Raw genomic sequence first — 15,477 nt, 5'->3', positions numbered from 1 at the left:
GGCTTCAGGAGTCTGTTTTCACCAGGGTGCCTGAGAATTTCAATGATCCAAGGTTTTCTACTTAGGAAAACAAAGGATTGACAGTAAAATGGCTACGTTCAGTGCAACCTGGGTTACTTGTACACCCAAGGAAAACTGTACTCTTATACTCAGGTATGTTTTATTGTATTAAAGGGCAACATGGCATTGGCTTTCTAGTTGTACTAGAAACCCAAGTTCCACTTAACATCATCATTTCCCAATCGTTCACCAACTAACAGTCTGTATTGTTATGATGAAGTAGAAAGCCTCACATTTTTCCATGTTCTCTTCCATTGCTCTGTGATTACCACTTTACTCTCATCCTTTTCACCTTGAATCGCAATTAGTTCCTCCATGAAACTGTAGATACCTGTGATTGAAACCACTGTTGCATGCAATGTACCTCCATTGCTTTTAGATAATTGAAGAAAAAGGGGATTTGAAGATCAGTACCTTAGAGCTAGCCCAAAGCTCATGGTGTACATAGCAGCAGTGATCGTAAGGAGCAGAATTAGCCCATTTGGCCCGTCCAGTCTGCTCCGCCATTAAGTCATGGTTGATCCTTTTATTTCCCCTCCTCGCCCCTTCTCCCCTTAACCTTTGATGCAATGGCCAATCAAAAACCCAGTCTCTGCCTCAAGTGCACCCAATTACCTGGCCTCCACAGCTGCCAGTGGTAACATAATCAAAAACCCAGTCTCTGCCTCAAGTGCACCCAATTACCTGGCCTCCACAGCTGCCAGTGGTAACATAATCAAAAACCCAGTCTCTGCCTCAAGTGCACCCAATTACCTGGCCTCCACAGCTGCCAGTGGTAACAAATTTACCACCCTCTAACTAAACAAATTTCTCCGCATCTGTCTTAAATGGATGCCATTCTATCCTGAGGCTGTGCCTTCTTGTCCTAAACTCCCCCACCATGCGAAACATCCTTTCCGCATCTTCTGCCTAGGCCTTTCAACATTCAAAAAGTTTCAATGAGATGCTCCCCACCCCCCCATTCTTCCAAATTCCAGAGAGTACAGGCCCAGAGCCATCAAGTGTTTCTCATATGATAACCCTTTCATTCCCGGAATCAACCCTTCTCTGAAACTTCTCCAATGCCAGCACATCTTTTCTTAGATAGGAAGCCCAAAACTGTTCACAATACTCAAGGTGAAGCCGCACCAGTGCCTTATAAAGCCTCAGCATCACATTCCTGCTATTATATTCTAGACCTCTTGAAACAAATGCTAATATTGCATTTGCCTCCTCAACACTGATTCAACCTGCAAGTGAACCTTTAAGGTGTTCTGCACAAGAACACTCAGGTCCCTTTGCCTCTCAGATTTTTGGATTTTCTTGTCATAGTCCGGATTAGGTTCCTTTAAATTTACCTTGTTTGTTACGATCCGGACCATTGACTCCTTGTTTCCCTTTAATTCCCTGTTTTCCCGTGTCCCTCGGGATTGGTGATTAATGGCAATTTACTCTCGACCGAACCGGCAGTTTATAAGTCTCCAGCTTCACCGAAGCTAGTGCAAGCCTAAGTCATCTAGCTAGAGCCAACTAAGTTTCTTGCCGGAGCAAGCGAAGTCTCCTCCCGAAGCAAGTGCCAGCAAGCCAGCTTCCCTTGCCAGTGCATGTCCAGCAAAGTTAAACTGCTGGCATGAGTCAAGAGCTCACCGCTGCTTGGAGCAAACGTGCCTAGTTATAGTAATGTCTATCGTTGTGTGGTCTCCGTATCCATGTCCTGTGTCTAAAAGGGGTCCTGGCCCTGTACCCTAGAAGGGTCCTGACCCTCTGTCAAGAAGAGACCGGACTCCATCCTGTGTCTAAGGAGGATTCCTGGTTCAGTGTTTTATGTCTTGTGTCTGAGTCTGTCCCATGAATAAGAAGAGTCCTGGCTCCATGCCCTGTGACTAAGGAAGAGTCCCGGCTCAGTGTTCTATGTCCTGTGTTTGAGTATCAAGTCCAGGCTCCGGGGTTCCAGTATCAAGACCTGGATCCAAGGTTCCTGGTATCAAGTCCTGGCTCCGGGGTTCCAGTATCAAGTCCTGGCTCCAGGGTTCCAGTATCAAGTCCAGGCTCCGAGGTTCCAGTATCAAGTCCAGGCTCCGGGGTTCCGGTATCAAGTCCAGGCTCCGGGGTTCCAGTATCAAGTCCAGGCTCCGGGGTTCCAGGATCAAGTCCTGGCTCCGAGGTTCCAGTATCAAGTCCAGGCTCCGAGGTTCCAGTATCAAGTCCAGGCTCCGGGGTTCCAGGATCAAGTCCAGGCTCCGGGGTTCCAGTATCAAGTCCTGTCTCCGAGGTTCCAGTATCAAGTCCCGTCTCCGAGGTTCCAGTATCAAGTCCCGGCTCCAAGGTTCCAGTATCAAGTCCCGGCTCCGAGGTTCCGGTATCAAGTCCCGGCTCCGAGGTTCCATTATCAAGTCCAGGCTCCGGGGTTCCGGTATCAAGTCCAGGCTCCGGGGTTCCGGTATCAAGTCCAGGCTCCGGGGTTCCGGTATCAAGTCCCGGCTCCGGGGTTCCGGTATCAAGTCCCGGCTCCGGGGTTCCGGTATCAAGTCCCGGCTCCGGGGTTCCGATATCAAGTCCTGGCTCCGGGGTTCCGGTATCAAGTCCAGGCTCCGAGGTTCCAGTGTCAAGTCCTGGCTCCGGGGTTCCAGTATCAAGTCCAGGCTCCGGGGTTCCAGTATCAAGTCCTGGCTCCGGGGTTCCGGTATCAAGTCCAGGCTCCGGGGTTCCGGTATCAAGTCCAGGCTCCAGGGTTCCAGTATCAAGTCCTGGCTCCGGGGTTCCAGTATCAAGTCCTGGCTCCGGGGTTCCAGTATGAAGTCCTGGCTCCGGGGTTCCAGTATCAAGTCCAGGCTCCGGGGTTCCGGTATCAAGTCCAGGCTCCGGGGTTCCAGTGTCAAGTCCTGGCTCCGGGGTTCCAGTATCAAGTCCTGGCTCCAGGGTTCCGGTATCAAGTCCAGGCTCCGGGGTTCCAGTATCAAGTCCTGGCTCCGGGGTTCCGGTATCAAGTCCAGGCTCCGGGGTTCCGGTATCAAGTCCAGGCTCCAGGGTTCCAGTATCAAGTCCTGGCTCCGGGGTTCCAGTATCAAGTCCTGGCTCCGGGGTTCCAGTATGAAGTCCTGGCTCCGGGGTTCCAGTATCAAGTCCAGGCTCCGGGGTTCCGGTATCAAGTCCAGGCTCCGGGGTTCCAGTGTCAAGTCCTGGCTCCGGGGTTCCAGTGTCAAGTCCTGGCTCCGGGGTTCCAGTGTCAAGTCCAGTCTCCGGGGTTCCGGTATGAAGTCCTGGCTCCGGGGTTCCGGTATCAAGTCCAGGCTCCGGGGTTCCGGTATCAAGTCCAGGCTCCGGGGTTCCGGTATCAAGTCCTGGCTCCGGGGTTCCGATATCAAGTCCTGGCTCCGGGGTTCCGGTATCAAGTCCCGGCTCCGGGGTTCCGGTATCAAGTCCCGGCTCCGGGGTTCCGGTATCAAGTCCTGGCTCCAGGGTTCCGGTATCAAGTCCAGGCTCCGGGGTTCCAGTATCAAGTCCTGGCTCCGGGGTTCCAGTATCAAGTCCTGGCTCCGGGGTTCCGGTATCAAGTCCAGGCTCCGGGGTTCCGGTATCAAGTCCAGGCTCCAGGGTTCCAGTATCAAGTCCTGGCTCCGGGGTTCCAGTATCAAGTCCTGGCTCCGGGGTTCCAGTATGAAGTCCTGGCTCCGGGTTTCCAGTATCAAGTCCAGGCTCCGGGGTTCCGGTATCAAGTCCAGGCTCCGGGGTTCCAGTGTCAAGTCCTGGCTCCGGGGTTCCAGTGTCAAGTCCAGTCTCCGGGGTTCCGGTATGAAGTCCAGGCTCCAGGGTTCCAGTATCAAGTCCTGGCTCCGGGGTTCCAGTATCAAGTCCTGGCTCCGGGGTTCCAGTATGAAGTCCTGGCTCCGGGTTTCCAGTATCAAGTCCAGGCTCCGGGGTTCCGGTATCAAGTCCAGGCTCCGGGGTTCCAGTGTCAAGTCCTGGCTCCGGGGTTCCAGTGTCAAGTCCAGTCTCCGGGGTTCCGGTATGAAGTCCTGGCTCCGGGGTTCCGGTATCAAGTCCAGGCTCCGGGGTTCCGATATCAAGTCCTGGCTCCGGGGTTCCGATATCAAGTCCTGGCTCCGGGGTTCCGGTATCAAGTCCTGGCTCCGAGGTTCCAGTATCAAGTCCAGGCTCCGGGGTTCCGGTATCAAGTCCAGGCTCCGGGGTTCCGGTATCAAGTCCAGGCTCCGGGGTTCCAGTATCAAGTCCTGGCAACAGGGTTCCAGTATCAAATCCTGGCTCCGGGGTTTCAGTATCAAGTCCAGGCTCCAGGGTTCCAGTATCAAGTCCTGGCTCTAAGTTCCATGTTCTGAGTCCTGGTTCCGAGGTCCATGTTCTGAGTCCTGGCTGTGATCCCCGAGCTCCAAGTCCTAGCCCAGGCCCTGAGTCCCTGCCTTGTCCAGGGCCTGAGTCCTTGTCCATTATGCCTATTCCTGCTTCAACTTTGCTCTCCTTGATTTCTATCTGTTCTATCCTTACGTCACGGCTCTCCTGGTAACCAGTAATAAACTCTATTTAGTTAACCCTACGAAACTTGTTTGTGTCCTGCATTTGGGTCCTTTCCCAGCACCCTTGTCCCCACATTGTGACATTTCTTGCCTTTTAGAAAACAGTCTGCACATTTATTTCTACTACCAAAATGCATGAACATGCACTTTCCAACATTGTTCTTCATTTGCCACTTTCTCCTAACCTGTCCAAGTCCTTCTGCAGCCATCTTGTTTCCTCAAAACTACCTGCTGCTCTATCAATCTTTGTATCCTCTACAAACTTGGCAACAAAGCCATCTATTCCATCATCTAAATCATTGATATACAGAATAAAAACGAGTCCCAACAACAATCTCTTCAAACACCACTAGTCACTGGCAGCCAACCAGAAAAAGATCCTTTTATTCACACTTGCTGCCTCCTACCAATCAGCCAATGCTCTAATCATGCCAGTAACTTTCCTGTAATATCATGGGCTTTATAAGCTGCCGCACATGTGGCAAATCCAAATCCAAATATGCAACATCACTGCATCCCCTTTATCTGTCCTACTTGTAATCTTCTCAAAAACTTGCAACAAGTTTGTCAGGCGAGATTTTCCCTCAAGGAAACCATGCTGACTTTGTCCAATCTTGTCCCTTGTCACCAAGTACTCCATAACCTCATGCTTAATAATTGACTCCTTCCCAACCACTGATGCAAGGTTAACTGATCTATAATTTCCTTTCTGCTGCCTCCCTCTTTTCTTAGAGTAGAGTGAGGTCTGCAATTTTCCAGTCCTCCAGAACCTTGTCTGAGTCCAATTATTATTGAAATATCTTTACTAATGCATCCACAATCTCTATCGCTGCTTCTTTCAGAGCCCTAAGGTGCAATTCATCTGGTCCAGGCGACTTTTGTACCCTTAAGTCTTTCAGCTTTTTGAGTGCCTTCTAAGTTATAATAGTAACTGCATTCACTTCTCTTCCCTCACATCCTGCAACATCTGACACACTGCTAGTGTCTTCCATACACGTATATTCATACTTGAAAAAGCTTCCTTTACCCACCTTGATATTGTTTGCTAACTTGCTTTCATATTTCATCTTTTCCCTCCTAATGATTCTTTTAGTTGCTCTTTGTAAGGTTTTAAAAGCTTCCCAATCCTCTTTCTTCCCACTAAATTTTGCTTATATACTCTCACTTTTACATTAGCTATGACTCCCCATGTCAGCCACAGTTGTACTATTTTGTCATTTCAGTATTTCTTTGTTTTTGGGATACAAAATCTCCTTCCAATTTACTTTGGCCAACTCCTCTTTCATACCACTGTTTTTTTCCTTTACTCCACTGAAATACTGCTATGTCAGACTTTACTTTCTTCCTATCAAATTTCAAATTGAGCTCAATCCTATTTTGATCAATGCCTCTTAAGGGTTCCTTTATCTTACTCCATGGAGCATGTGGGGATCTTCCGATATCCAGGCATTCTTTCTTTCTTTCTTTTTTCTTCTCTTTTTTTTCTACAGGGATATGTTAGGGGAGAGGGGTTAAGGGGAGGGGGGGGGAAGGGTTGATAATTTGTTTTCTTTCTGTAACCTATTTAAAAATTCAATAAAAAAAATTTTTAAAAACGGGTTTCTTTATCTTAAGCTCCTCAATCACCTCTGGTTCTTTACATAACACCCAATCCTTTATAACTAATAGTAGGCTCAAAGACAACTGCTCTAAAGAGCCATCTCTTGGGCATTCAACAAATTCACTCTTGAGATTCACTACCAACCTGATTCTCCCAATCGACCTGCATTTTAAAATCTCCCATGACTATCATAACATTCTCTTTTGACCTGCCTTTTCTATTTACTGTGGTAATCTGTAGTCTATATCCCAGCTACTGTTTGGAGGCCTGTTTATAACTGCTATCAGGTCCCATTGCAGTTTCTTAACTCAACCCACAGGGATTCAACATCTTCTAATCCTATGTCACAACTTTCTGATGATTTGATACCATTCTTTACCAGCAGAGCCACCTCACCCCCTCTGCCTATCCCTCCAATACAGTGTGCAACCTTGGACATTCAGCTCCCATCCATCCTTCAGCCACAATTCAGTGATGGCCGCAACATCATACCCAACATTTTGTAAAAGTTCCACACGACTATGCATGTTATTTCTTATACTCTTTGCATTGAAATACAACTCCTTGAGTACTGTATTTGCTACCCTTTTTGATTCTGCATCCCTAATGCACTGAAACTCACCCTGCTAGCTGCAATTTTGCCCTATCACCTGCCTTCTCTTCTTGACAGTCGGACTGCATGCTATCTTTTTTTTAAACCATCCATCCTATCCCGAGTACCTTCACTCCAGTTCCCACCCCCCTGCCAAATTAGGTTAAACCCTCTTCACAGCTCTAACAACCTGCCCGCCAGAATATTTGTCACACCTCAGGTTCAGGTGCAACCTGTCCCTATTGTATAGGTCATACCTTCTCCAGAAGAGATCCCAAAGATCCAAGAAGCTGAAGCCATGCCCCCTGCACTGGCTTCTCAGCCATGTATTGATCTGCTGGATCATCCTGTTTCTACCCTCACTGGCACTTTGCACAAGTAGCAGTCCAGAAATAACCTCACTGGAGGTCCTGCTTCTCAGCTTTCTGAGTAGCTCTCCAAATTCTCTCTACCAAGACCTCATTTCCTTCCTACATCATTGGTACCAATATGTACCAAGACATCTGGCTGCTCTCCCTCCCTCTCCAAAATGCTGAGGATGTGGTCCAAGATATCACTGACCCTGGACAGTCCTCATATGTTAACCCCTTAATCTTCGGGAAACTCCTCTGGACTCTCCAATGACAACACATCCTTTCTGAGATATAGGCCCCAAAACTGTTTACGATATGCCAAGTGCAGCCTGACTAGTGCCTTATAAAGCCTCAGAATTATCTCTTTGTTTTATATTCTATTCCCCTTGAAATGAATGCCAACATTGCATTTGCCTTCTTCACCACAGACTTAACCTGTAAATTAACTTCTAGGAATCTTGCACAAGGACTCCCAAGTCCCTTTGCACCTCTGACGTTTGAATTTTCTCTCCATTTAGATAATAGTCTGCACTATTGTTCCTTTTATCAAAATGCATCATCATACATTTCCCAACACTGTATTCCATCTGCCACTTTTTTTGCCCATTCTTCCAATTTGTCTAAATCCTGCTAAAATCGCATTGCTTCCTCAGCATTGCCTATCCCTCCACCTGTCTTCATATCATCTTTGTCACAAAGCCATCAATTCCATTATCTAAATCACTGACAATGTGAAAAGCAGCAGTCCCAATACTGATGCCTGAGGAACACCACTAGTCACAGGCAGTCAACTGGAAAAGGTCCCCTTTATTCTTGCTCGCTGCCTCCTGCCTGTCAGCCATTCTTCTATCCATGCCAGTATCTTTCCTATAATGCCATGAGATTTTATCTTGTTAAGCAGCCTCATGTGTGGCACCTTATCAAATGCCTTCTGAAAATCCAAGTAAATGACATCTATTGCTTCTCCTTTGTCCACCATGCTTGTTACTTCCTCGAAGAACTCCCAACAGATTTGTCAGACAAGATTTCCCTTTACAGAAACCATGTTGACTTTCACTTATTTTATCATTAGTTTCCAGGTATCCCAAAACCTCATCCTTAATATTGCACTCCAACACTTCCCCAACCACTGATATTCAGCTAAATGGTCTGCAGTTTCTTTTGCCTTCCTCGCTTCTTCGCCATATCATCAAAAACCTTGGCAAACTTCTATAGATGTGTGCTGAAAGTCTGCTGACTGGCTGCATTACAGCTTGGTATGAGAATACCAACGCCTTTGAGCAGAAAATCCTATGAAAGGTTGTGGACTTGACACAGTACATCACAAGTAAAACCCTCCCAACTGTTGAGCACATCTACATGAAATGTTGCCTTAGAAAAGCAACATCCATCATCAAAGATCCTCACAACCCAGGCCATGCTCTTTTCTCACTGCTGCTATCAGGTAGAAGGTACAGGAGCCTCAGGACTCAGAGCATAATGTTCAAGAACAGATACTAGCCCTTAACCATCAGGGTCTTGAACAAAAGGTAATAACTACACTCATTTAAGGACTCTTTTATCTTGTTATTTTATGTTCGTTATTTATTGCTTTTCACTTATTATCTGTATTTGCACAGTTTGTTTACAGTTACCGTTCTATAGATTTGCTAAGTATGCAGTTTCAAGTTCCTGGGTATCAAGATCTCTGAGGACCTAAACTGGTCCCAACATATCGATGCAGTTATAAAGAGGGCAAGACAGCAACTATATTTCATTAGGAGTTTGAAGAGATTTGACATGTCAACAAATACACTCAAAAACTTCTATAGTTGCACCATGGAGAGCATTCTGACAGGCTGCATCACTGTCTGGTATGGAGGGGCTACTGCACAGGACTGAAAGAAGCTACAGAAGGTTGTAAATCTAGTCAGCTCCATCTTGGGTACTAGCCTACAAAGTACCCAGGACATCTTTAGGGAGCGGTGTCTCAGAAAGGCAGCGTCCATTATTAAGGATCTCCTGCACCCAGGGTATGCCCTTTTCTTACTGTTACCATCAGGCAGGAGGTACAGAAGCCTGAAGGCACACACTCAGCGATTCAGGAACAGCTTCTTCCCCTCTGCCATCCGATTCCTAAATGGACATTGAAGCTTTGGATGCTACCTCACTTTTTTTTAAATATATGGTATTTCTGTTTTTGCACATTTTAAAAAATCTATTCAATATATGTAATTGATTTACTTGTTTATTTATTATTATGTTTTATTTTATTATAATTTTTTCTCTCCCTCTGCTAGATTATGTATTGTATTGAACTACTGCTGCTAAGTTAACAAATTTCACGTCACATGCCGGTAATAATAAACCTGATTCTGATTCTGAAATCTTGAGCCATGATTACCAATTAGTGGAACCATCCTGAACCTTCAAAGGGGCTACATCAGCTATCCAAACTCCAGGGAGTTTAGGCGTCTAAATCCCAGAAGCTGGTGCAGTTGGGGGCATCTCATAACAGGACGCCTCCCCTACGGCTGACTCCTGACGGCCCCGGCTGCTGGGAGAGGCAGTGATGGTAATCGTTGATGAGAGCTGGATTCAGGGTGTCTCTTTGGGGCACCCAGCACCTTTTGTCAGGTCCGAATCCTCATGGCAGCCACGAATCTCTGACCTGCATTCCCAATGCGCAGTGGCCCAGGTCAGAGCTCTTCCAGTCAGAAGAGAGATAATGAAAGCCATCGTTCCACACTCCAGAGGGAACCAGAACAATCGAAGTTCAAAAACTAATGGGCACCGGAGGAGGAAGCCACAGCAAGAGCCCGGGCCACCGTCAAATCTCTCTGGGGTCAGAAGATGGACTGGCTCTGCAGAGCGACCGACAACCTCACCTGACCAACTTTGGCTACCTTCCTGCAATAGTTGGCAAATGGCAACCTGGCGGTTGTGTCTCTCCAGGCTCTGTCTTGAAACTTACTTGCTGTGGCGGGCCACAGCAGACAAAAGGCCCCATCACCCCACTGGGTCCACGTTGGCTCAATCGTACTGTGACGAGAGTCCTTGACGAGGACGGCGTGGACCCAAATGCTGGAGTATTCGAAGCGAGGATTGAGCAAGTGGCGCGGTTAGGGGTGTCTCGTAACAAAGGTTTTCTGAAAATCCAAATACACTGCATCTAGTCATAAAGTTATACAGAATGGAAATAGTCCCCTCAGCTCAACATATCAGTGCCGACCAGGTGCATACACGATCAATTCCCGCTTGGCTGTGTTTGACCCATATCTTTCTAAAGCTTTCCTATCCATGTACAAACCTGTCTAAATGTCTTTTGACTGCTATAATCCTACCCACCTCTACTGCTTACTCTGGCAGCTGGTTTTACATACCCGCCACTCCCTGCGTGAAAAAATACTCCTCCTGAGGTCCCCTTTAAATCTTCCTCTCTTCTTAAACTCATGTCCAGTTTTATGATCTCTCCACCCTTTGAAAAAGACTGATCATTCACCTTGTGTATGCCACTCATGATTTTATAAACATCACCACTCAGCCTCCTACCCTTTGTGGAAACAGTCCTATCTTATCCAATACATCCTTATAACTCAAGCACTCAGTCCCACTAATATCCTTCTAAATCTTTTCTGCACACTTTTCAGTTTAATGACATACTTTCTCTAGCTAGGTGACCAGATTTGTGCACAATATTCCAAGTGTTGTCTCTCTAAAGTCTTGTACAGCTGAAACATGACGTCCCAACACTTGTACCCATTACACTGACCAATGAAGGACAGCATGCTGAATACCTTCGTCACCATCCTGTCTACCTGTGTCATCCTTTTCATGGATTGTTGTATCAGCACTTATGAGCTTTCTGTTCGATAGCACTTCCCAGGATCCTGTCATTTTCTGTGAATGTCTTGCCTCGGTTTAACTTGCGTTTGTCTGAGGTAAATTCCGTTTGCTATTCCTTGGCACGCTTCCCCAGTTGTTCTAGATCCACCAATACCTCCTATTTCATACTGCAGATATGTTCCAAGATAGCACTATTCCCTGGCTTCTAACATCTACTGGGTGCATCTTACCTGTTAGATAATTCTCAGCATACATTTGTCTCTCATAATTATCTCAGTGTTGGGATTCGAGCGTTAGCCAAAACAATTGAGGAAAAAAAGGATTTGTCCTTCTGCAGACATTTACAGGCCACCCAGTAGTTTCTTGCTCCCAAAACAACAGATATGGGGAACTTATTTTCACAATTGGTGCTCTGAGTTATAGACTGGTTGGCTCTGTTTAAGCACTCATCTCCTTTAGTCTTTCCCCTCAGCTCTGTCAATTTGATCCCTATAATTTACTTAGATGCCTAAATTATTCAGTTAGACTGCTTCTGTGGCTGTTTTCATTCTTCCTGCCTACTGTGAATACTATCACAAGTAGTGTTCTGGGGTTGGTGGTTTAAAAACCATAGCAAAGATGACACTGGAAGCTACTGCAATATTCCGTTTCTCAGTCCCACATTTGAATTGTCGCTTCAGAAAGTGTCATTTACCATTTAACTTGGGGCCTTCACTTCCTTCAGCTAGTCACTCAGTAATTTTTCTCTGGTGGAAATTGAAGCAAAGTGATTTGCAGCGAGTAAATGTGGAGGGAGGCTGTGCTCAGTGACACCTGGAATTTCCTGTTGCAGTGTGTGCTTTCTGGGATGAATTCAGGTTACCCCTGTGAAAAGTTGGGGATCTCTCATTTCTAGATCCTGTGGGTTTCTGCTTTTACTCTCTGAAAGGAAGTTTAGAATATTTCCTGCTGCCTCCACAGTAATTCATCAATATGTAGGAATAGATATTGAGAAGATCATAAAGTAGTGGCTGATTATGATGACCATTCCACCCGTTTACATCTGCTGTCCTCCGCTAATATTTCCATTTCTGTAGAAGCACGTTATGTCCCAATAAACAATGAAGCAGTTCCCTTCTTTCACTTTGCATTAATTCTAACAGACAGGCAGTGACAGTGTGCGGAATTACATCATACTGATGGACTCCAAATAGCAATCCTCCTCTAAACTTTGATTCTTAACAGGAAGTTCCTCTCTCCAACACAAAACTCAAAAAACAGCTTAAGATCAGGCAGGTAGATAGAGGGGTATGGTATGTACATTACTGATGTGGCTGCTGAGGCACCAGGTCATGTGGAGCATTATACCAATAGTAGATCTGCACAAAATGCATTGAGGAAGAGTCAGGGTGTTTGAATTCTGACAAGAGCTCTGTCCAGATCTCATCAAGGAAACGTCAACTTATTGGGAAGTTCTTTCCACTTCGATGGTGCTAGTTTCTGATTGATTATATTGCAGCCTAACGGAGCTCTTTGTCCTTTTGTATCAGGTCAATAACATTCCTAAGGCTATCTCAGCAGCACATACCTTCCTCCAGAAGCACCCGGATGATACAATGATGCAACGGAACATGGATTATTACAGCAGCTTACCTGGCTCTGATGAGTTCATTAATGATCTGGAAGTGAAAAGCTATGAGGTGAGTGGAAGGCCTCAGAGTGTTCCCGGCTGGGACTTCTTCCAGCTGTTGGCGCCGATTAACTGGACTCTTGACAGCTTGCACTCATTCCTCAAACACACTCTATGTACTTGTGCACGTGGAGAATATCATGACCCCTTTCAGCACGCTACTCTGAAATCTGAACAAAGAAATGCCATTTTTATACAGAAATTGACCAGTTATATGCAAATATTGATCCAATAGGAACTTTGTGCACTTCTGAATCCCATCATTCCCATATTTAATTGCCAAATGTAATGGATATTTCAGTCATTCTTCACCAATTAAATCCATGCATTAAAGGGCAATATTTGAATAGTAAGATAATGGTTCAATGGTAAGTGTTGCCCTAGAATCGTTGCTTGCATCTTTATCTTGTCTTGGTGTACTCAGTGCCCTTGGTTCCCGGGCTTGTACAGAAAGGCTGTACAAAGTTTATGTTCAGCCTGGGTCTGCACACTGTCTCTGACGGATTATCATCTTGACTGTTGCCTCAGTGAGCTTTCACACACCAAAATACTGTACAAAGCGTCTGCTCTATTCGGTTAGCACATATTTTAACACTTACTTTGCTGCAAATTCCACACAGTCACTGTTGCTTTCCCGTGTGTACGAACTGAGTGGAGGAACAGAGCAAAGATTGTCACTAAAATGGCACGTATGAGCAGAGAGATAAGTGAGGGAAAATGTAGAGATCCAGAGGACCTAGTGTGAGTGGAGAGACCAGTCACTGGTGGTATAGAAATCCAGTGAACCCCGTGTGAGTGGAGAAACCAGTGACTGATGATGCAGAGATCCAGTGGACCCAGTTTCAGTGGAGAACCCAGTGACTGGGTTGAGATCCAGTGAACCCACTGTAAGTGGGTGCTGAGATGCAGAGATCCAGTGGATCCAGTGTGAGTGGAGAAACCAGTGACTAGGTGCAGACATCCAGTGGGACCACTAACCAGTGGTACAGAGTGCCTGTTCTGTGTCCACCCACACCGCAGTGCTCCAGACTTATTGAAGGTGTGAGACCAGCCAAGACAACATTAGAACAGTCACAACCAGGGCTTATTAAAAAGGTTCAGCAACATGAGCTGATGCACCTGTACAGACAGTTGATGGAGCCTATCACAATATGGATTACAGACCTCATTGATCCAGTAAAGTCTGGCTGCCTTGCTACGCTCAGCCAATCCATGTTGGTGATGATCATCTAACCACAAAGATGGCAGATGAAGGCAAGTGCTGAAAAAGATTGATGTGGGTTTGGTTTGTGGGGTGGGCTGTGAATGGATGTTGACACAGGAGGCTGAAACAATCTTTGTGTAAAGCCTTCCTTCTACCAATTTGGATAGAGGCATACCAAAGTACAGCACAGAAACAGGCCCTTCAGCCACTCTAGTCCATGCCAAACCATTAAAACTGCCGGCTTAATCTTAATCTGTCTTCCAGGATGCAGCAAGGGATTGTTAGTCTTGTGAGCTGATTTTAATTATGCTGAAATTAAACCCCACTACTTGTGGAGACACAAGGGGCTGCAGATGTTGAAATCTGGCATAAAACAAACAGCTGGAAGAACTCAATAGTTCTAGCAGCATCTGCAGAGGCAGAGGGATAGGGGCAGCCATCATTTTGGGTGACCCTGCATCAGGACCATGAGCCCTGAGATGGCCAGGGCTTGAGGGCCTGGGTTATAGGGGAGGTTGGACAAGCTAGGACTTGATTCCTTATGGCAGAGGAAACTAAGGGGAGACTTTATAGGTGTGTATAAAATCATGAGTGGACCTCATCTTTTTCCCAGGGAAGGAAATCTATATTATTTAGAAGTCATAGGCTTAAGATGAGATGGGGATATTTAGAAGGGACCAGATGGGCTTCACTAGTTGGAACAAGCTGTCCAAAGAAGTGGAGGCAGGTACAATATCAACATTTAAAAGACACTTGGACAGGCACACAGATAGGAAAAGTTTAGAGGGATAAGGGTCAAATGCTGGCAAACAGGCCTAGTTTGGACAGACATATTGGTTGGCATGGAAAAGTTGGGACAAAGGGTCTGTTTCCATGCTGTAAATCTCTACATCTTGTGTGCAGAACATCTCCATGCAATCTGGACAGATGATGCAGTTGTTGGTCACTTAAACTTCTCATTACTGTCATTATGACTTCTACAGTCTCCAGCAAAACCCATTGTAAATGCGACATCCAGCATCTCACCTTCCATCTGGGCATATTGCAGCTCAGGGGACTCAACAGTGAATTCAGCAACTTCAGATAACCAGTCTTTCCTATTTGTGTCAGATTCAGGACATTGACCTTTAAAATTAATTTTGTTTCTCTCTGCGCTATTGCTGCCTGGTCTGCTGTGATTTTCTAGTTTTCTCTTTTGTTTCACATTCAGGCGACTACTGTTGTGCCTCTCCTGCATGTTCATTTGTTTATGATTCCCTCTGGCCATTCCCTGTCATCTGTTAACAAGGCAGCTCTGAAAGCACAGTGTCATCTAGACGTCCTTGGTCTCCACGCTATCACAGACATTCATCCTATTCTCTCCGCTCCTGCTCTCTACAACTTCAAACATTTCTTTACAAACAGACAGTGCTGACTAGGGCTGTTGTGGAATTTCAGACTCTCTTCCTTCGAGCAGTGAAAGCCTACAATGCTGAGAACTACCCAGTGTCTGTTACTGAAATGGAGTTGGCCATTCCTGACTACCTCAAGGCTTTCGATGAGTGTATTGCTACCTGTGAGAGCTCTCGGGAAGTGAGAGAGTTTAAAGATTTCTATCCATCCATAGCAGGTTTGTGCATATTTTCTGAAAGTTTTGTTCTAGTTGGGCGATAAAATTAAGGAA

The 15,477-nt window shown here is 46.0% G+C and overlaps 1 protein-coding gene across 2 annotated transcripts in view; it reads left to right on the top strand.

Moving 5' to 3' along the window:
• crtap (cartilage associated protein) overlaps nt 1-15,477 on the top strand; it is a 35,128-nt gene that overhangs the window by 4,069 nt on the left and 15,582 nt on the right. For both annotated transcript variants that reach the window (XM_073049750.1, XM_073049740.1), the window contains exons 2-3: nt 12,471-12,620; nt 15,252-15,423. In XM_073049750.1, coding sequence (XP_072905851.1) covers nt 12,471-12,620; nt 15,252-15,423 — 322 coding nt within the window. The remainder of the gene's footprint in view (nt 1-12,470; nt 12,621-15,251; nt 15,424-15,477) is intronic.

This window comes from Hemitrygon akajei, chromosome 1 (assembly GCF_048418815.1).
Source record: "Hemitrygon akajei chromosome 1, sHemAka1.3, whole genome shotgun sequence".
Classification (NCBI taxonomy): Eukaryota; Metazoa; Chordata; class Chondrichthyes; order Myliobatiformes; family Dasyatidae; genus Hemitrygon; species Hemitrygon akajei.
The sequence above is the reverse complement of the archived record's forward strand: the minus strand, read 5'-3'. Positions and strand labels throughout refer to the sequence as shown.